Source organism: Budorcas taxicolor, chromosome 24 (genome assembly GCF_023091745.1).
Source record: "Budorcas taxicolor isolate Tak-1 chromosome 24, Takin1.1, whole genome shotgun sequence".
NCBI lineage: Eukaryota > Metazoa > Chordata > Mammalia > Artiodactyla > Bovidae > Budorcas > Budorcas taxicolor.
The window spans coordinates 3,636,917-3,658,266 of NC_068933.1; the positions used below are offsets into that span (position 1 = coordinate 3,636,917).

Sequence of the window (21,350 nt, forward strand, 5' to 3'; positions counted from 1 at the left end):
GGGAAGTGGAATTAAGGAGGAGAATGCAGGGTGGAGGCAGACATTCTAGACATGGAGTCATTTAACCAACATGAAGCAGGTCTGGGTGAGAAGGAAAAAAATGTCTGGAAGGGGAAAGTTGGAATGGTGATGCATGAAAGTCTAACAGAAGAAGAGTGGTGAGCAGGGGAAAACAGAGTGATTCCAAAGTTTCACAGAGTTAATGGGAATTTCAGAGACACAAGGGGAGACAGAAGGAAGAAAGTGTACATTTAGGATACCCACATGGCAGCGTCCTCAAATGGGGTCACTGAGTCGAGGGAAATCAATGACAAGACGAGGGTGGAGATTCTGGATTTTAAGGGCATCATCTTTGACAACAGAAGATAGAAAATAATAGCAGTATGGGAAAAAAACAAGCGAGAGATAACAGACCTGAGGAACACGCAAAGAAATGAGCATTTCAGGAAGAACGATGGATGAGGAATAAGATGCCCATGACAGGAATTTCTCTAGGAGACAGCGGTGGTTTGAACATGGTGTATCTGAATCCCAACCATTATCAGCTGGACTATCTTGAACAAGTTATTTTCTCATCTAACCCTTAGGTGCCTTATTTGTAAGATGATTCTTTAATAAAATACCTACCATGAAGATTAAACAGGAGAGAGGAATGCCTCGCTCATAGTAAGTCACCGCCATGTACCAGTGAGCAGCTGTAGTTACTGTGACAGCAGTAGTGATAATACTGGTTTCATTAGCAGTAATAGCAGCAGCAGTAGTAGCCACTTCTTTAGTTGCTCAGCCGTGTCCGACTCTTTGTGACCCACCAGGCTCCTCTGCCCATGGGATTATCCAGGCAAGAACACTGCTGGGTTGTTATTTACTCCCCCAGGGGATCTTCCCCACTCAGGGGTCAAACCCCTGTCTCCTGCATTTGCATGCAGATTCTTTACTATGAAGCCACCAGGAAGCCCCAATATGCTATTCCTAAGACAATTAACATCAGAAACATGTCATGAGATTGCCACACTTTACAGAGATAATGAAAAAAATAGAAAAGTATTCATTATGGAATATCACTCAGCGATAAAAAAGAATGCATTTCAGTCAGTTCTAGAGCAGTAGATGAAACTGGAGCCTATTATACAGAATGAAGTAAGTCAGAAAGAGAAAAACCAACACAGTATATTAATGCATATATATGTGGAATTTAGAGAGATGGCAACAATGATCCTATATGTAAGGCAGCAAAAGAGACACAGATATAAAGAACAGACTTTTGGATTACATGGGAGATGGCAAGGGTGGGATGATTTGAGAGAATAACCTTGAAATATGTATATTACCATATGTAAAATAGTTGACCAGTCCAAGTTCAATGCATGAAGCAGGGCACTCAATGTTGGTGCTCTGGGACAACCCAGAAGGATGGGGTGGGGAGGGGGTTTCAGGATTGGGGGACACGTGTGCACCCATGGGTGATTTGTGTCAATGTATGGCAGAGACCACCACAATATTGTAAAGAAATTATCCTCCAATTAAAATAAATAAGTTAATTAAAACAGACAAAAGTATTTATTAAATAACATACACTAAAACATAAACATACTGATGGAAACAGTACACTTTATATGATGACTTAAGGCTGTGAATCTGCCTGCTTACGTATATGGATTAAAAGTCAGACATGGTTCTTGTAATAAACTATAATGGAAAAAGAATAAAAACGTATAGATATATACAAGTAGATATAACTGAATCTCTTTGCTGTACACTGGAAACTAACACAATATTTAATATCAAACACACTTCAGTTTTGAAAAGGCAGTCATGAATTTGAGTTTTAACTCATCATGTACTACCTTTGGAAACTTTGGAAAATTAAAATCGTGCTTCTTCATCTGTGAAATGAGCATGAACATTCATTATTTCACTGAGGTCTTATGAGAATTCAGTGATATGATTCAAGTAAAACAGTCCAAAAACTTTCTGAATTACATTAAGACATCAATAAATGTAAGTTAGGTGGGCTACTGTCCATGGGGTTGCAAAGAGTCAGATACAACTGATCACACACACAAATGTAAGCTCCACTATTATTTTTGACATCATAAGTTGAGTTTTTCTTAAAAAAGTTAAAACCTAAGAGTGAAAGTATGTTCTCTCCTAAAGTTACTGGATCACAAAAATAACATCACAGAAAAGGCTGAAAATCAAAGGTTTCTGAGAAGAAACTGAGTCCAATCTTGCACCAAACCATGAGGAGGAACACTTGCCCGAGAGCATTCCTTTATGGTCTGTCTCGAAATACCAAGGTGTGGAAAGAGCCTTTCTGTGATATAATTTAATTATCAAGGAACATCTGCCATTCTTAATGAGAAAAAGATTAAAAAAGAAACTTCAAAGAAGACCAAAAAAAAATGTGTGTACTAAATCTTAGAATGCTATGAGGATAAGTCATAAAAATGTGCAGAATTCCACAGAATTTCAGAAATAGGATGAAGAAAACTTGGTATTTAAAGAATGCATCTGTATTTGTTACTGACTTTATAGGGTCCAGTCATGGTGTTTTCTTGATGAGGGCGAAAAAAGGAGAGTAAAAAGTCTGGCTTAAAACCAGAGGGATGGTACGGGGAAGGAGAAGGGAAGGGGGTTCAGGATGGGGAACATGTGTATACCTTTGGCGGATTCATGTTGATGTATGGCAAAACCAGTACAATATTGTAAAGTAATTAACCTCCAATTAAAATAGATAAATTTATATTTTAAAAAATAAAAAAAATTAAAAAAACTCAACATTCAAAAAACTAAATGGAATCATGGCATCCAGGACCATCACTTCATGGAAGGGATAAACTTTATTTTGGGGGATTCAAAATCATTCCAGACAGTGACTGCAGCCATGAAATTAAAAGACACCTGCTCCGTGGAAGGAAAGCTATGACAAACCTAGACAGCTTATTAAAAAGCAAAGATCTCACTTTTCTGACAAAGATCCATATAGTCAAAGTTATGATTTTTCCAATAGTCATGTACAGGTGTGAGAGCTGGACCATAAAGAGGGCTGAGCACCAGAGAATTGATGCTTTTGAACTGTGGTGTTGGAGAAGACTCCTGAGAGTCCCTTGGACAGCAAGGAGATCAAACCAGTCAATCCTAAAGGAAATCAACCCTAAATATTCAATGGAAGGACTGGTGCTACAGCTCCAATACTTGGTCACCTGATGCAAAGAACTGACTCATTGGAAAAGGCGATGATACTGGGAAAGATTGAGGGCAGGAAGAGAAGGGGGCAACAGAGATGAGACAGTTGGATGATATCACCTACCCAATGGACATAAGTTTGAGCAAACTCTAGGAGACAGTGTAGGACAGGGAAGCCTGACATGCTACAGTCCATGCGGTCGCAGAGTCAAACCTGACTTAGCAAATGAACAACAACATAGTTTCTTAGGTAACTTATAATATCTCTACTGGGAACAGAACAAACTGACATGGAAAGACCCAGCATGACGTATCTTGCTTTTGCTAAGTGGAAAATTTTCCTACATCAGTTCCAAAGCCACTTGTTCAATCCAGGTGTGAGCGCATCATGCCCTCCCCACCTGGGCACTTACCTCTGCAGAACGGGGCTGGGAAGTCCCAGGAGGCCCCGTTCCCGGGGCTGACGATACAGGTCAGGATGGCGTGGCCCTCCAAGACGTAGCCAGAGAGACAGCTGTATCGGATCTTGTCTCCTATGTTGAATCGTGTCCCATGGAGGACTCCCTTCAGGATTTCCCCAGGATTTCCACATGTGTGGCTGGGTAAAACTATTGGGAAGGAAAAAAAGAGAAAGAAACATAAGTTAAAGGAAGATTTTCTACTGACATCAGTCTATATCACAAAACATAGACCTCATTTGAATTACTTAAGTTAGCAAATCTAGCTATCTTAATTTTGCCTAAAATGCAAGTAGCGAAATGGATTCATGTTGTGTAAAATCTACAGTTTTGTTCTCCTGTAAAAATATATGCGTGTGCATGCACACTCAGTTGTGTCTAATTCTGTGCAACCCCATGGACTGTAGTCCACCAGACTCCTGTCCATGGGATTCTCCAGGCAAGAATACTGGAGTGGGCTGTCATTTCCTTCTCCTAAATATGTGTGTGTGTGTATATATATATACACACACACACACACATATATATAAAATATAATTAAGTGGATTCTGTTAAGAGGAAAAAATACAGTTCTGCTTAGATTCAATGTTCTATATGACATCTAGATTATTTTCCTAACAATGAGATTCTACAGGCCTATAGAATTAGCAATTAGATAATATAGCAGAATATGGATAGCTGAAAAAGTGGTAATGGAAGCACATGAATGGATATGCATGCTATATTTTTCCTTATTCCCCCAGACCAGCACTGCCTGACACATACCAGTAATAAATGTTCAATCAATGTTTGATGGATAAATAACTGAATTAAAGAATAAATTAAAAATCTCATTTGCTAATCTATCAGACTTTCAGAAACATTGTTATATTCCAGGCCATCTGTAAGGCTCTATGCATTTAGAGCATCTGACTCACAACAAAGTTTCAGGTGTAGGCTCTGACAAAGCAAGCACTGTCTTCATCTGCGTTTCAACAAGGCAGCCCTGGTTCCGGTCTTGCCCAGCCTCCTCACTGTTCACACTGACAGCACTCTCTGTTTAATTCAGCTGCCTTCTAACCACATGGACATGATGCTGTTTCATACTCACAGAACGCAATTTTGAACTTGACTGAATAGACAAAGTGGAGAATTGTTGGCTATTGTTGCCATATTTCTGGTTATATTTAGCATATCATCTATAAATTAGCTGCTATGATGTAGAATTCAAATAAGCAAAGGATCCTACTATTTAAAAGAAATGATTTACAAATAAAAAAAATTTCCAAATGAACAAAACTGTTCTACTTCTGTATCCTTTTTTTTTTTTTTTTTTTTTTTTGCATTAGTATAAGAGCATACTTTGGTGTATATATAAAATACAGAGAAGTTTTTCTTTTTTATTTGTTTTTAAGCTGAGAGATAAACAGATCTTTCCCAGTAAATGGGGATGAAATTTCATTTATTTCAAAGATTAATTTTACTTTTATATAATTTAAATACATATGAACTAAACTATATAGAAACACAAAACAAATGCCATAGTTTAAATGTTTAATGTTATTGACATGTTTGTGAGATTACTACTTATGTGGTCAAAGTTTGCACACCTCTAGTTTCTAGAAAATAATTTCTGAAAATAGCCTACAAAAACCTGTTTGATAACATAATAGAAAATAATTCAGTATAATCTATAACCATCTTTGTTGTCTTTTATAAAAAAGAAATTCTGTTTTTAAGCCTACATCCACTATTCCAAAGGCAATAAGTCTATCTTTAAAATGTTGTTTAAAAACAATTTTAACTCTTTGGAATTTGTCTGTGACTTTCAAAGGCAGAAAATTTCCAATTCCATCTTGGAGAATCACTTTATTTTATGCCCTGGGGTATCTGTCAGCCAGCCTAAGCTAGGGTTGTTACAATCAGAGACAGTTGTGAGACCTGGGCTGGCTGAAACTGTATCATCAATGGAGAGAGTAAAGGAAAGGGGGAGATATACGAATATGAATGCTTTTGGCATTTTTCTCCCTTGTTCAGAATGAGATTTTTGATTTCAATCAATCTTATTTTAGGAAAAAAGTATTAACATTTTAATGTGAATAGTGTCAACGAGTGAATAGAAATTATTAAGGATGATTTAAAACATTTACTTCTAGTTGCAAACAAACACAGAAATGAAAATATACCCATAATATTACAAAAACATCAGTCATTTCATTAAAACATTACAAAAATATCTTAAATTGTGAAAAATGGACACAAATTATAATAGGTCTACACCAAGATATACAACTCAGACATGCAGACAATGCCAAGATATGAAAATCCAGCGGCTGGGAAAAACTAATTTAAAATAAATAAATTCAACTCTGTTGTCATTTCTGCCAATTTCATTTGAACTAATTTTTAAGCCAGTTTCCCTGAAGATACCAAATGTCTCTGGTGTCTCCCAGGGCAATGAGGACACATTAAGTATTTAGTAAATGTTACTGAGCTGACTTGGACTCTCCATTTAGTTTGCTTTAATCATTCCTTGAAGTCATATGCACCCTCTTACAGATGCTTCAAGAAAGGCATTCCTACTAGGGTGGTGGGAGGGGGCACCTGGTGCAGACACTTGCCGATGTGAAAGAATGCTGAAAGGAGCCCTGGGCATGGCTCTTTCCTTTTGGGGCAGGCTTCCATCCATCAGACCCCATGGAGCCAAGTCTGCACACCTGCGGCCTGAAACTTAGGCTGTCATTCCAATTACACTCATGGAAATCCCCTCTATGATACTTCTGCTTTGCCGAGTACAAATGGTCACAAGTCAGTGACTTCGTGAGGCTCTCACATTAAGCCTTAGACCCAAGCATTTCAATCATTAAATGGATGCCATATCAAATCCCTTTTCAGAAGACACATGGAAACTCGCAACTAAAAATACAGTATTTATATTCATCACGAAACAGGATAAAAGGCTGGTGAACAGAAGCCTGTAATTCATCAGGCACAGCAGCATTTTTAGCAGGATGTGCACAATTAATGAGATTTCATTAGGTCTATTCATGTGGAAACTGGGTCCCCCAGTGTGTATGTCAGACAATTTGTTTACACTCTGTCTTTCCAGGAGTCTCACTGGAGCTTAAGAAAATAAAACTCCAAATACCCACCTGACACACAACCCTGGAAATAAAAACCAACAGTATGTGATGTGTTTGTCCACAGATTGTTTGCCCTGGACTCCCTCCTGCAACCTTTGGGAAGGATTTGAACCACCTGATAATACTCATATTCAGGAACACTTTTAGAAGCCAGATGTTCAAGTCTTGAAACCTGCCATTTACTCTCTGGACCGACTCTCTGAGCCATGGCTGTTTGGTAGGACAAGAAGGTGCAGAGAAAACAGATATGCACCAAGAGCAAGGAGGAATCGTCAGGTAGGGGGAGTAATCATTTAATGTCATCCACTGCCAAGCTCTCCTTGTCCACATGATGAACAACAATGTGGGGGACGTGCTGTGAAAATATTATATTGTTCCTGAAAATTTACAGGATCTGGATGAGAAGAACTCAAAGAGGAGTGAATTTTAAGTAGACTTTAAGGTGGAAAGTGGTAAGGTTTGGCCAAATTAATACAGAAAGATTATTTTTAAACAAAGGATGCAGTTCTGGCAAATGGCTATAAGAAAAGAACCCAGCACGGTGGGTTATGGGAATCTGTGTCAGAAAAATGCATGCTTCTACTCCAGAAACACACCTACAAGGTTGGACAAAGTCTCAGCCTCTATGTCTTGATGAGAGGAATGAAAAACAAAACCTAGTAATGGGTGTGTTAGGACACATATATGATGTAAAGCAGAATCAATAGCTAGCAGGGTACATGGAACAGAGTAAGCGCTCAATAGACATATTAGCAATTTCAAATTTACTTTCCCAGTTCTAAAGCACCATGTGGACTTCAGAGAAATCATACAAATTTAAAAGTATGCAGGGGTTCTGACAAATACCAGTTTCAGAAACAATGAAACCAGAAAATGTCTGCTGAAGTCAATGTTGTAATTAAAGTAAGAACACAGTCATTAAAAGGGAAGCAAAAGGAAAAGACACTCCACTTTTTAGCCATGTTAACTCGTCCTTATTCTTGCTCTGTTTTAATAACAACCAGTTACACACAGCACATGTGATGCACTAGACATTGTTTTAAGTGGTTTACATATATTAACAGTGTATACGAAGTAAGTACCATTATTATCTCCTTTCACAGAGGAAGGTACTGAAGCATAGAAAGGTTAAGCAACCTTCATGGCCACACAGCTGGCAAGTACTGGCGATACGGTTTGCACATGATGGATCCAGAATTTCTGCTCTTCAGCACTACAGTAAACTAAAATAAACTGCTGTCATTGCAAAAAGCAAGAAAAATGATAAAAATGCCATTAAATCAGCCATGTTCTCAGTAGAGCTTTGTTTGATATAGTAACAGAAATACAAGGATTGGGGAGCATTATGATGTTTCCTCATGTAAAACTGAAGGCAAAATTGTTACATAGCTTTTAAAAAATATGTTTCAAGCTGTCAGGTAAATTTGCAGGATGGGAGAAAGGGACTAGGCGGGACTGGGTAACAAAGTTAACACAAGAAAAAAGACCAGTTGGCAGATGGATTTGAAATCTAGGGGCTGGATTTTCAGAAGATTTTTAATAGCGGTTTTAAGACATTATAAGCCTGTAAGAAATGAGAACACAAAAATGCTTGTTGCAAAACAATGCTATGTGAAATAACTGTGGAGAATGCAAGAAAGCACGTATGGTCTGGTGACCCCTGGGATGAGCTCACGGTCTTTAATTTTTCTGGTTGATCTTTCACAGGTGCATATCTTTAAAGGAGAAGTTGTCTTCATTTCACTAACCTGTATCTATGAGCAGTTGGACCTTTACCACCCCAAACAGCACAGGCATCAACCTAGACATAAATGACTGTACATCTAGGACCAAGGAGCTAAGAGTGAACTGCTGAGGAAGAAACGGCCACAAGAGGGATTTATGATGGTGACCCAGGAAGAGAGCCCATGAAGGCCACGGATGTGGGAGAGGAAGTTTAGTTGTGAACGTGAGTGTCTTGTCATTCTCTCTCCAGCAACTACCTGAATGAACACTAGAGTTAGCAAGAAAAGAGGGAAGGACCAGAAAAATGCTAAGTTTCCCTTCTAATTTGAGAGTAACAATGGAGGGGATATAAAAGAAAAATAACTGGGGGCCAGACATAAATCTTCTGAAATACCAAAGTTAATGGGAGAAGGGGGTTAATCATTACACAAAATGGAAAAATGGCCAAAAAGTTAAAATCGAGATCAGAGAGCCTGAGTCAAGCTGAGAAGCAATCATGGAAGAATACGCCTGGTAATATCCACAGCTGACAATTAAGCATAAGTGATTGACATACAAAACAAGCATAGCAATAAGTAATAACACCAGGTGAACTTTTCAGTTATCACTGAATTACTGAACAGAAACTTGCATGTACATGAATTTTCTCAGGTAAATTTACACACACTCCCACCACATGGTGGATCCCAGATTCTCCCAATAATGACATAAGCAGGTATACAATTTTTATGATCATCTTTATTCTTCTCAAAAGTAAACTTTACACTCAGCAAATGGATGTTCAGCTGCTTGCAAGTGTCTCAGTATTTCTATAAGATAAAGAAAAAGACACTGAAATAAACTTTACTACAAGCCCTTGCAGATTATCATGTTGATGAGAGCAAAGATGCCAGCAACCACTCAAGAACTGACCAAAATGACCTCTGTCCTATGCCAGATGCTGCTCTGTTTACTCTCTGACGCATGATGACCGTGTAACAAGGATAATACAACCTGTTCCGAAAGTTAAATATTACGTTAAACACAATGAGGGGTGGTTAACAGAACTTAATTAAAGTGATCCTAGAAAACAATTCTAAACTCTTTCTTAGTCACTCACTGTTCGTTTTATTAATTTAAATTAAAAAATAATTTCACTACAATATTTCTTTGGCTAAGTTGGAGTTTCAGTGTTTAATGAAGTTTGAAAAAAAAAAGTCAATATTTGTTATTGCTTTAAATGACTTTCCAAGCCTTGGGCATCAGTCATTGTCAGATCATGATTCTGAGGGACAGGAATCAAGTGAGAGTTCTTAAAACCTCCCCAGCAGATTCTCTGGAGAGGGCAGGGATCCCAGGTGCAGGGAGTGGAAACCCAGGGTAAGACTGATGGTCTTCCTGAGTTGAGGAGGCAGAGATGAGAACCCAGATGTCAGGAAGGCTGAAGTTTACAAGGGAGCCAGGGCTCCAGAGACCTGCAGAGCCCCTCCTGAACATACGTGAGTGCTTACTGCTGCATGTATGTAAGCAAATGACCAAGGCTAATGGAAGAATTATTAAGGGATTAGAGGCAAAAGTGCCCAGACACTCGCAGGGCTGAACAGAATACCTGCTCCCAACAGTGAGAACAGACACCTTCATGGCTCAGTGGACAGAATTCAGAGCATCAGATCCACAAACCCGCAAATAAATGAGCTACTTAAAAGCTCACCTGAGGTTCCAACTTGACTTGCTCTTCATGAAGTCTTAAAAAGTAGTATCTGTAAGGATCAAACTGTCCCAAGAAGTTTAACAACATCCAAAAAATATTTTGGGGAACACAAAGGTATCTAGTATCCTCCAAATTAAGATTCACAATGTCTGGGGTCCAATTAAGCATGATAACTGGCAAGAAAATAAAATTCATAGTGAGGAGAAAGAAGAATAAAAAAAAAAAAAGCCAGAAATGGCATAGATGGTTGAATTAGTAGACAACAGTATTAAAACAGTTACTCTAATTTTATTCTTTGTCTTGAAGAAAGTGAAGATTGAGCACCTTAGCTAGACATGTGGGGGGAAAAAGGCAGAAACTGTTAGACTGGATGAAAATAAGCCAATGATACACTAATGCAAAAAAAAAATGCACTTTAAAGATGCAAAGATATGAAAGAAAGTGAAAAATATGAATAAAAATTCTAACATTAATCAAAAGAACACTTAAGTTCCTATGCTAATATCACACACAGTTTTAATGCACAGAGGGTTGTCTCCTAATGTTAAAAAGGTGTACACTCCTAGACATTTATGTGCCTAATAACAAAGCTTCTAAATATATGGGCAAATACTGACAGAATTACAAGGAGAAATGAATAAAACTAAATTACAGTTGGGATTACCAAACTACTCTCTTAAATGACAGAAAATCACTAAGGTTATAGAATCCTTGAACAAAACTCTCAACCAACATCTAATTAATTAATGGCTAAAGAGGAAGTCACAAGGGATATTAGTAAATGTCTGAACTACATGAATTTGGCAATAAGGAGTTCATGATCTGAGCCACAGTCAGCTCCCGGTCTTGTTTTTGCTGACTGTACAGAGATTCTCCATCTTTGGCAGCAAAGAATATAATCAATCTGATTTCAGTGTCAACCATCTAGTGATGTCCATGATAGACCATTCAGGTATGACCTAAATCAAATCCCTTATGACTATACACTGGAAGTGAGAAATAGATTTAAGGGACTAGATCTGATAGACAGAGTACCTGATGAACTACGGGTGAAGGTTTGTACAGGAGACAGGAATCAAGACCATCCCCAAGAAAAAGAAATGCAAAAAACCAAAATGGCTGTCTGATGAGGCCTTACAAGTAGCTGTGAAAACAAGGGAAGCCAGAAGCAAAGGAGAAAGGGAAAGATATATACATTTGAATGCAGAGTTCCAAAGAATAGCAAGGAGAGATAAGAAAGCCTTCCTCAGTGATCAATGCAAAGAAATAGAGGAAAACAACAGAATGGGAAAGACTAGAGATCTTTTCAAGAAAATTCGAGATTCCAAGGGAACATTTCATGCAAAGATGGGCTCGATAAAGGACAGAAATGGTAGGGACCTAACAGAAGCAGAAGATATTAAGAAGAGGTGGCAAGAATACACAGAAGAACTGTACAAAAAAGATCTTCACAATCCGGATAATCACGATGGTGTGATCACTCACCTAGAGCCAGACATCATGAGATGTGAAGTCAAGTGGGCCTTAGGAAGCATCACTATGAACAAAGCTAGTGGAGGTGATGGAATTCCAGTTGAACTATTTCAAATCCTGAAAGATGATGCTGTGAAAGTGCTGCACTCAATATGCCAGCATATTTGGAAAACTCAGCAGTGGCCACAGGACTGGAAAATGTCAGTTTTCATTCCAGTCCCAAAGAAAGGCAATGCTAAACAATGTTCAAACTACTGCACAATTGCACTCATCTCACACACTAGTAAAGTAATGCTTAAAATTCCCCAAGGCAGGCTTCAGCAATACGTGAATCATGAACTTCCAGATGTTCAAGCTGGTTTTAGAAAAGGCAGAGGAACCAGGGATCAAATTGCCAACATCCGCTGGATCATCGAAAAAGCAAGAGAGTTACAGAAAAACATCTATTTCTGCCTTATTGACTATGCCAAAGCCTTTGACTGTGTGGATCACAATAAACTGTGGAAAATTCTGAAAGGGATGGGAATACCAGACCACCTGACTTGCCTCTTGAGAAACCTGCATGCAGGTCAGGAAGCAACAGTTAGAACTGGACATGGAACAACAGACTGGTTCCAAATAGGAAAAGGAGTACACCAAGGCTGTATATTGTCACCCTGCTTATTTATCTTCTATGCAGAGTACATCATGAGAAACGTTGGGCTGGATGAAGCACAAGCTGGAATCAAGATTGCCGGGAGAAATATCAATAACCTCAGATATGCAGATGACACCACCCTTATGGCAGAAAGTGAAGAAGAACTAAAGAGCCTCTTGATGAAAGTGAAAGAGGAGAGAGAAAAAGTTGGCTTAGAGCTCAACATTCAGAAAACTAAGATCATGTTATCCAGTCCCATCACTTCATGTCAAATAGATGGGGAAACAGTGGCTGACTCTATTTTTCTGGGCTCCGAAATCACTGCAGATGGTAACTGCAGCCATGAAATTAAAAGACACTTACTCCTTGGAAGGAAAGTTATGACCAACCTAGACAGCATATTAAAAAACAGAGACATTACTTTGTCAACAAAGGTCCGTCTAGTCAAGGCTATGGTTTTTCCAGTGGCCGTGTATGGATGTGAGAGTTGGACTATAAAGAAAGAATTGATGCTTTTGAACTGTGGTGTTGGAGAAGACTCTTGAGAGTCCCTTGGACCACAAGGAGATCTAACCAGTCCATCCTAAGGGAGATCAGTCCTGGGTATTCATTGGAAGGACTGATGTTCAAGCTGAAACTCCAATACTTTGGCCACCTGATGTGAAGAGCTGACCCATTTGAAAAGACCCTGATGCTGGGAAAGTTTGAGGGCAGGAGGAGAAAGGGATGACAGAGAATGAGATGGTTGGATGGCATTACTGACTGAATGTACATGGGTTTGGATGGACTCTGGGAGCTGGTGATGGACAGGGAGGCCTGGAGTGCTGCAGTTCATGGGGTCACAAAGAGTCAGACATGACTGAGCGACTGAACTGAATTACATGAAACTGTTAAAACAACAAGTCAAAGTTGTGGGATGTATCAAAAGTCATGCTTTAGGGAGATTCACAGCACAGAGAGTTTATATTATGAAAAGAAGAAATATCTCAAACAAATCACTAAAGAGTGGAACATGAGTAACTGGAAAGGAACTGAAATAAAGGAGTATCAAAGACAAAAGTAGATGGCACTCCTCAATAAAGCTGTTAAAAGTAATGTCAGTGTATCACATCTCATGCTTCTTTTCCCCAACAAATACATTCCAAGTTGTTATTAGTGATCAGACTGCAAAGGTGAAGATGCCCAGATTCTGCCCTGGGCATCGCAATCCAGGAGCCAGCAGAGAAAGAACAGTCACCACATGGCTTCTAAAGAGCCCGTGCAGAGACTGTGTGCAGTCTACAGGAAAGAGGAGGAGCTGTGGACGACTGGGCAGAGGGAGAGAAAAGAGGAGGAGGGGAGGAAAGAGCCTCTCCCTCTGTCTCCGGCTCCCTCTCCCCTTCAAGTAGACTGCTGGAAGGAAAGGGCCTCCAACAGGGACAACATGGAGCATGCTGACATGAAAAGCTTTGGATGGAAGAGACCTGGAGGAAACACATGGGGGAGACAGCCTCTGGAGTCTGCTGGGTGTCCATCATGAAGAGGTGACAAGACTGCAGAATGGTCAAACTGAAGTTATAAAACCAAGTGTGTTTTGTAATATTACCAGAGGAATGTTATGTAGGTGATGGTAGTACACATTTACTTCTGTGCTTCAAGTTACAGTTTTAATTACCTTAAAATAACAATATTTATCACATGCTGCACATCTGGGTTAAACACTCAGACACTTTACCTATGCTACTGCTAATTCCCCACAAAGGGATTGTTTTCCAAATTTATCTGTAAATAAGATGAGAAACTTGGTGGAGGTAACGCAGATGAACCCACATCTGTATAAACCTGGGGCATGTCTACCACCATACTGCTTGTGTTGATATAATTGATTTGCTTTTAAATAGGAATGTGATAGAAATAATTTGGGAGTAGTTTAATGGGGGGGGGGGGGCTAAGCTGAAGAACTAGGAACAGGGATCTTGTCCATTCTTGCCCATTAGCTGTCTGCCTCTGTGATATCATATTTTATTTTCTGTTTTAACAGTGAGAAGCAGGGAGAGAGAGGGATAAACTCATCAATTACATTAAGGTTAGGATTTTGCACAACAACTGCTGTTTCAGAACATATGACTTTTAATGCCTTTCTCAACACCTCTTCCTGTAAAGTGAAAAATGCAAATGCCAAAGGAAACTTGGAGAAGTAACACAACATTTAAAGATTAAACAAAATACAATCATCATTTATTATTCCTTCCCACGGCATGGTCTTGAACTACAGAAAATCCCATCTAGTTTTTTTTTTTTTTTTTCTATTCTAAACTCTAATAAGATTCTTCTTTCCTCCATTTCTCCATTCCTTCCTTACTATTTTTCCTCCTCAATTTATTGTGATATAATTGACATTCATCTATATATATAGATATATATTTTCATCTCTATATATAAGTTGAATGTGTACAACATACTGATTTGACTTACACTCGTTACATAGTCATGTGATGATGACCACAATAACTTTAGTGAACATCCATCATCTTATATAGATACAAAATAAAAGAATTTCTTGTGATGAGAATTCTTAGGATTCTTAACTGTAAGAATCCTAACTCTAGACTCCAAGGTTCTTAGCTATATTGGGACTCAGCTAGATTTAAGTGCAGAGACCCATCTCTGAGTGCAGGGACCCCTCCACATGGAGGAACCTGGCGATTTCATTCTCCAGGTGATTGTACCCAATTGGCTGAGTCAGGAAGCCTCCCTTCATCTTGGCCTCAACATTTCCTCCAGGGAAGTGAACAGAGTCACAGCCTAGCTCCCTGGGATGCTGGCCCTGGATATGGGGGCTGCATGTGGGCACTCTACCTGGTGGGGCTGGCACATTCACACTTGGAGGGGAGGTGTCAGGGCTGGGCAGAGGAAGGTGCTGAGCTGCAGGAAGTTGTGGCGAAGCCTCAGCTTGTCCTCTGGGGAGCTCTGGGCTGGGGTTGGTTTGGGGACTGTCCCAACTCAGAGTGAGAGAGCAGAGTCCTTCCAGCAGCACTGCCCAGTATGAGATGTGGATGCCTTCCCACCCTTCCCAGACAAGTGCCCTTTAGATGTCCAGTTATGAGATGTGATTGCTCCCTGGACAGGTGTCACCTTCCACCCATCAGCTCTCTCCAACCAGAAGCAATTCCTGCAGACCTCAGCAATGAAATGTCTAACTGTTTTTGTTTGTACTTTTTATTTCACTGTGGGATGTGAAACTAGTCATATTTACCATGGAGTTCACTGAGGTGTTTTTTAGTTCAGAGATTACACCTAAATCTTCAACTTTACAAGAGAAGCTGTTACCAGACAACTTGTGGGTTCAGAGTATCCTGTGGTGATAAGAGAAGTTCATGGTCAAGAAAGGATGAGGTCTTCCTAGTGATGCCAGCCTGGCCTTGGAGGGGGTGGGGGCCAGAGTGTCTGGGACCAGGGTACACAGTAGATAAAATGTGTTAAAATTAAAGAAAATAATTTTTAATCTCTGTAAAACCTGAGCTGGACATCTAAATAAAATTATAGGACATTATTTTAATTTATGTCTACTTTCGTGTCCAGGGATCTAATACACTTGATCTGGATAAAGGATCTCAGAAACAAGAAGCAGGATGAGGTCTTTGATTTTTCTCCCACTTTTCTAAAGGAAGAGCATCCTTTCAGGGGTAAGCAGACAAAAAGCTTATCATCTGTGCATGATACGAGCAGGTTCAACATTTCAAAGACAATGTAATTTAAGAGTGTTGCATTAGTGCTCATCAGTGGAAAGTGCCAGCAGTGGGTGGATACCACTAGCTTGTGGCCATTGGACAGGCTCCTGACCCTGGAAGTCTAGCTGAGTGTGAGGGTAAGAGAGGTGAGCCCAGAGGAGCCAGGGCCCTAGGAAGCAGCCTCTGTCATGGCTCCGATATGAAACAAACTCAAGAAGATTCATGCTACCTGTGTTGCCTTAGGAAAAGAGAAAAATAACTTCAGGAAAAGGATCATAGCAGAACTAATTTTAGTGTAATTCACCACTTAACAAATTGAAAAATAAAAGCCATATGATTATCTCAATAGATGCAGAGAAGGCCTTTGACAAAATTCAACATCCATTTATGATAAAAACTCTCCAGAAAGCAGGAATAGAAGGAACATACCTCAACATAATAAAAGCTATATATGACAAACCCACAGCAAACATTATCCTCAATGGTGAAAAATGGAAAGCATTTCCCCTAAAGTCAGGAACAAGACAAGGGTGCTCACTTTCACCGCTACTATTCAACATAGTTCTGGAAGTTTTGGCCACAGCAATCAGAGCAGAAAAAGAAATAAAAGGAATCCAGATTGGAAAAGAAGAAGTAAAACTCTCACTGTTTGCAAATGACATGATCCTCTACATTGAAAACCCTAAAGACTCCACCAGAAAATTACTAGAGCTAATCAATGAATATAGTAAAGTTGCAGGATATAAAATCAACACACAGAAATCCCTTGCATTCCTATACACTAATAATGAGAAAGTAGAAAAAGAAAGTAAGGAAACAATTCCATTCACCATTGCAATGAAAAGAATAAAATACTTAGGAATATATCTACTTAAAGAAACTAAAGACCTATATATATAAAATTATAAAACACTGATGAAAGAAATCAAAGAGGACACTAATAGATGGAGAAATATACTGTGTTCATGGATCAGAGGAATCAATATAATGAAAATGAGTATACTACCCAAAGCAATTTATAGATTCAATGAAATCCCTATCAAGCTACCAGCAGTATTCTTCACAGAACTAGAACAAATAATTTCAAGATTTGTATGGAAATACAAAAAACCTCGAATAACCAAAGCAATCTTGAGAAAGAAGAATAGAACTGGAGGAATCAACTTGCCTGACTTCAGGCTCTACTACGAAGCCACAGTCATCAAGACAGTATGGTACTGGCACAAAGACAGAAATATAGATCAATGGAACAAAATAGAAAGCCCAGAGATAAATCCACACACCTATGGATACCTTATCTTCGACAAAGGAGGCAAGAATATACAACAGAGTAAAGACAATCTCTTTAACAAGTGGTGCTGGGAAAACTGGTCAACCACTTGTAAAAGAATGAAACTAGATCACTTTCTAACACCATACACAAAAATAAACTCAAAATGGATTAAAGACCTAAACATAAGACCAGAAACTATAAAACTCCTAGAGGAGAACATAGGCAAAACACTCTCCGACACAAAAAAGTAAAGTCTATCACTATTTCCACTGTTTCCCCATCTATTTGACATGAAGTGATGGGACTGGATAACATGATCTTCGTTTTCTGAATGTTGAGTTTTAATTCAATGTTTTCACATTCCTCTTTCACTTTCATCAAGAGGCTCTTTAGTTCTTCTTCACTTTCTGCCATAAGGGTGGTATCATCTGCATATCTGAGGTTATTGATATTTCTCCCGGCAATCTTGATTCCAGCTTGTGCTTCATCCAGCCCAGCATTTCACATGATGCACTCTGCATATAAATAAAATAAGCAGGTTGACAATATACAGCCTTGATGCATTCCTTTCCCTATTTGGAACCAGTCTGGTGTTCCATTTCTAGTTCTAACTGTTGCTTCTTGGCCTGCATACAGATTTTTCAGGAGGCAGGTCAGGTGGTCTGGTATTCCTATCTCTTGAGGAATTTTCCACAGTTTGTTGTGATCCACACAATCAAAGGTTTTGGCATAGTCAATAAGGCAGACGTAGATTTTTTCTGGTATTATCTTGCTTTTTCAATAATCCAACAGATGTTGGTAATTTGATCTCTCATTCCTCTGCCTTTTCTGAAGACAGCTTGAACATCTGGAAGTTCACAGTTAAGGTACTTTTGAAGCTGGCTTGAGGAACTTTGAGCATTACTTTGCTAGTGTGTGAGATGAGTGCAATTGTTCAGTAGTTTGAACATTCTTTGGTATTGTTCTTCTCTAAGATGAGAATGAAAACTGACCTTTTCCAGTCGTGTGGCCACTGCTGAGTTTTCCAAATTTGCTGGCATATTGAGTGCAGCAATTTCACAGCATCATCTTTTAAGATTTGAAACAGCTCAACTGGAATTCCATCACCTGCACTAGCTTTGTTCATAGTGATACTTCCTAAGACCCACTTGACTTCACATTCCAGAATATCTGGCTCTAAGTGAGTGATCATACCATCGTGGTTATCTGGGTCATGAAGATCTTTTTTTGTACAGTTCTGTGTATTTTTGCCACCTCGTCTTAATATCTTCTGTTTCTGTTAGGTCCATACCATTTCTGTCGTTTATTGTGCCCATCTTTGCATGAAATATTCCCTTGGTATCTCTAATTTTCTTGAAGAGATCTCTAGTCTTTCCCATTCTATTGTTTTCCTCTATTTCTTTGCATTGATCACTGAGGAAGGCTTTATCTCTCCTTGTTGTTTTTTGGAATTCTGCATTCAAATGGATATATATTTTCTTTTCTCCTTTGCCTTTCATTTCTCCTCTTTTCATAGCTATTTGTAAGGCCTCCTCAGACAACCTTTTTGCATTTCTCTTTCTTGGGGATGATCTTGATCACTGCCTCCTGTACAATGTCATAAACCTCCATCCATAGTTCGTCAGGCTGTCTATCAGATCTAATTCCTTGAATCTATTTGTCACTTCCACTGTATAATCATAAGTTATTTGATTTTGATTATATCTGAATGGTCTCGTGGTTTTTCCCTACTTTCTTCAATTTAAGTCTGAATTTGGCAATAAGGAGTTCATGATCTGAGCCACAGTCAGCTCTCAGTCTTGTTTTTGCTGACTGTATAAAGCTTCTCCATCTTTTTGCTGACTGTATAGAGCTTCTCCATCTTTGGCCACAAAGAATATAATCAATCTGATTTTGGTTTTGAAAACCTGGTGATGTCCATGTGTAGAGCTAAATCTTGTGTTGTTGGAAGAGGGTGTTTGCTATGACCAGTGCATTCTATTGGCAAAACACTGTTAGCCTTTGCCCTGCTTCATTCTGTACTCTAAGGCCTAATTTGCCTGTTATTCCAGGTATTTCTTGACTTCCTACTTTTGTGTTCCAGTCCCCTGTAATGATAAAGGATATCTTTTTTGGGTGTTAGTTCTAGACGGTCTTGTAGGTCTTCACAGAACCATTCAACTTCAGCTTCTTCAGCATTACTGGTTGGGACCTGGACTTGGATTACTCTGATATTGAATGGTTTTCTTTGAAATGAACAGAGATCATTGTGTCATTTTTGTGATTGCACCCAAGAACTGCATTTTGGACACTTTTGTTGACTATGAAGTCTACTCCATTTTCTAAGGGATTGTTGCCCATAGTAGTAGATGTAACGGTCATCTGAGTTAAATTCACCCATTCCAGTCCATTTTAGTTCGCTGATTCCTAAAATGTCAATGTTCACTCTTGCCATCTCCTGTTTGACCACTTCCAATGTCTCTTGATTCATAGACCTAACATTCCAGGTTCCTATGCAGTATTGCTCTTTACAGCATCAGACTTTACTTCCATCACCAGTCACATCCACAACTTGGCATTGTTTTTGCTTTGGCTCTGTCTCTTCATTCTTTCTGGAGTTATTTCTCCACTCTTCTTCAAGTGACAGCCAAGAATTTATTAATTAGAAATAAAAAATAATGCATATGAAGGAGTTTAACAATTTGTAAAAATCATATGGCATTGTCTTTTATTTCTAATTAATAAATTCTTGGCTGTCACTTGGTTTAACATGATTGAAGTTTTCTTCTGTGTGAACCTGCACTTACCTTCTAAAACAGTCTTAAATTAAAGCTATAGACATAAGCAGTTTCAGTTTACTGGGCACTGATATATTACTAATTTATGATATTTATATTCATTTGAACTTAAACACTTTCCCCATGATTGAATTCATATAAACAGTTCAAGACATATTAAAAAGAGAGTCTTTTGGAAAAGGTTAAAGCCTATTTCTTTGTACTGGACTATCATATATATTAATACACAGACTTATATAGTCATATATACACACACACATACACATATATAGAACATGGGCCCCAGTGCCCACATGTATACACACACACACACACACACACACACACACACACACACATACACATATATAGAACTTGGGGACTTCAAGTTTCTCTAATTTCTGAAGACCTATTATTGATTCTAAATGATTTGGCCATAAAACGGGACCAGTGTATGGACAAAATTAGTATGTAATATGAAGATTATTTTTGTTTAAAATGAACCCCCCTTTCTATACACAGACAAACACATTTTTTAAACTTAATTCTCAGGTTGGGCAGAAGATGAATTAATTAACTGTTACCAAACTCTATTTTTGGAGCCTTTAAATACTGAATTTGCACAGGACCCTGTAGCGCTGGATGAGAAAGGAATAAACACAGGGAAGGGCCAAGAGAAAACCTGCTTCTGTGTGCACCCTCGTTTCCCTCAGATCCCAGGCTCTCGTGTGATACCCAAACCTCCCTTTCTGTGCTCCTCAGCTCTGTGGTGTGGCCACCAGAGAGTGCTGCTAGGAGCCAAGTGGTTGTTGTTCAGTTGCCTAGTTAGTTGTGTCCAACTCTTTGCACCCCATGGACTGCAGCACACCAGGCCTCTCTGTCCTTCACCATCACCCAAAGTTTGCCCGAATGCATGTCCATTCCATCAGTGATGCCATCCAGCCATCTCATCCTCTGACACCCTCTTTTCCTTCTGCCCTCAATCTTTCTCAGGATCGGGGATTTTTCCAATGAGTTGGCTCTTCATATCAGATGACCAAAACACTGGAGCTTCAGCTTCAGCATCAACATCAGTCCTTCCAATGAATATTCAGGGTTGCTCCTGACTGGTTTCGTCTCCTTGCTGTCCAAAGAACTTTCAGGAGTCTTCTCCAGCACCCCAGTTTGAAGGCATCAATTCCTTGGTGCTCTGCCTTCTTTATGGCCCAGCTCTCACAACCGTACTTGACCACTGGGAAGACCATAGCCCTGACTATATGGCCCATTGTGGACAGTGTAATGTATCTGCTTCTTAACACACTCTCTAGCTTTCCTGCCAAG

At 39.1% G+C, this 21,350-nt stretch overlaps 1 protein-coding gene across 1 annotated transcript in view; it reads right to left on the reverse strand.

The window, feature by feature from the left end:
* Positions 1–21,350, reverse strand: part of CSMD1 (CUB and Sushi multiple domains 1) — a 1,658,099-nt gene that overhangs the window by 1,055,402 nt on the left and 581,347 nt on the right. Inside the window, exon 4 of the mRNA XM_052661250.1 lies at positions 3,600–3,794. Coding sequence (XP_052517210.1) covers positions 3,600–3,794 — 195 coding nt within the window. The remainder of the gene's footprint in view (positions 1–3,599; positions 3,795–21,350) is intronic.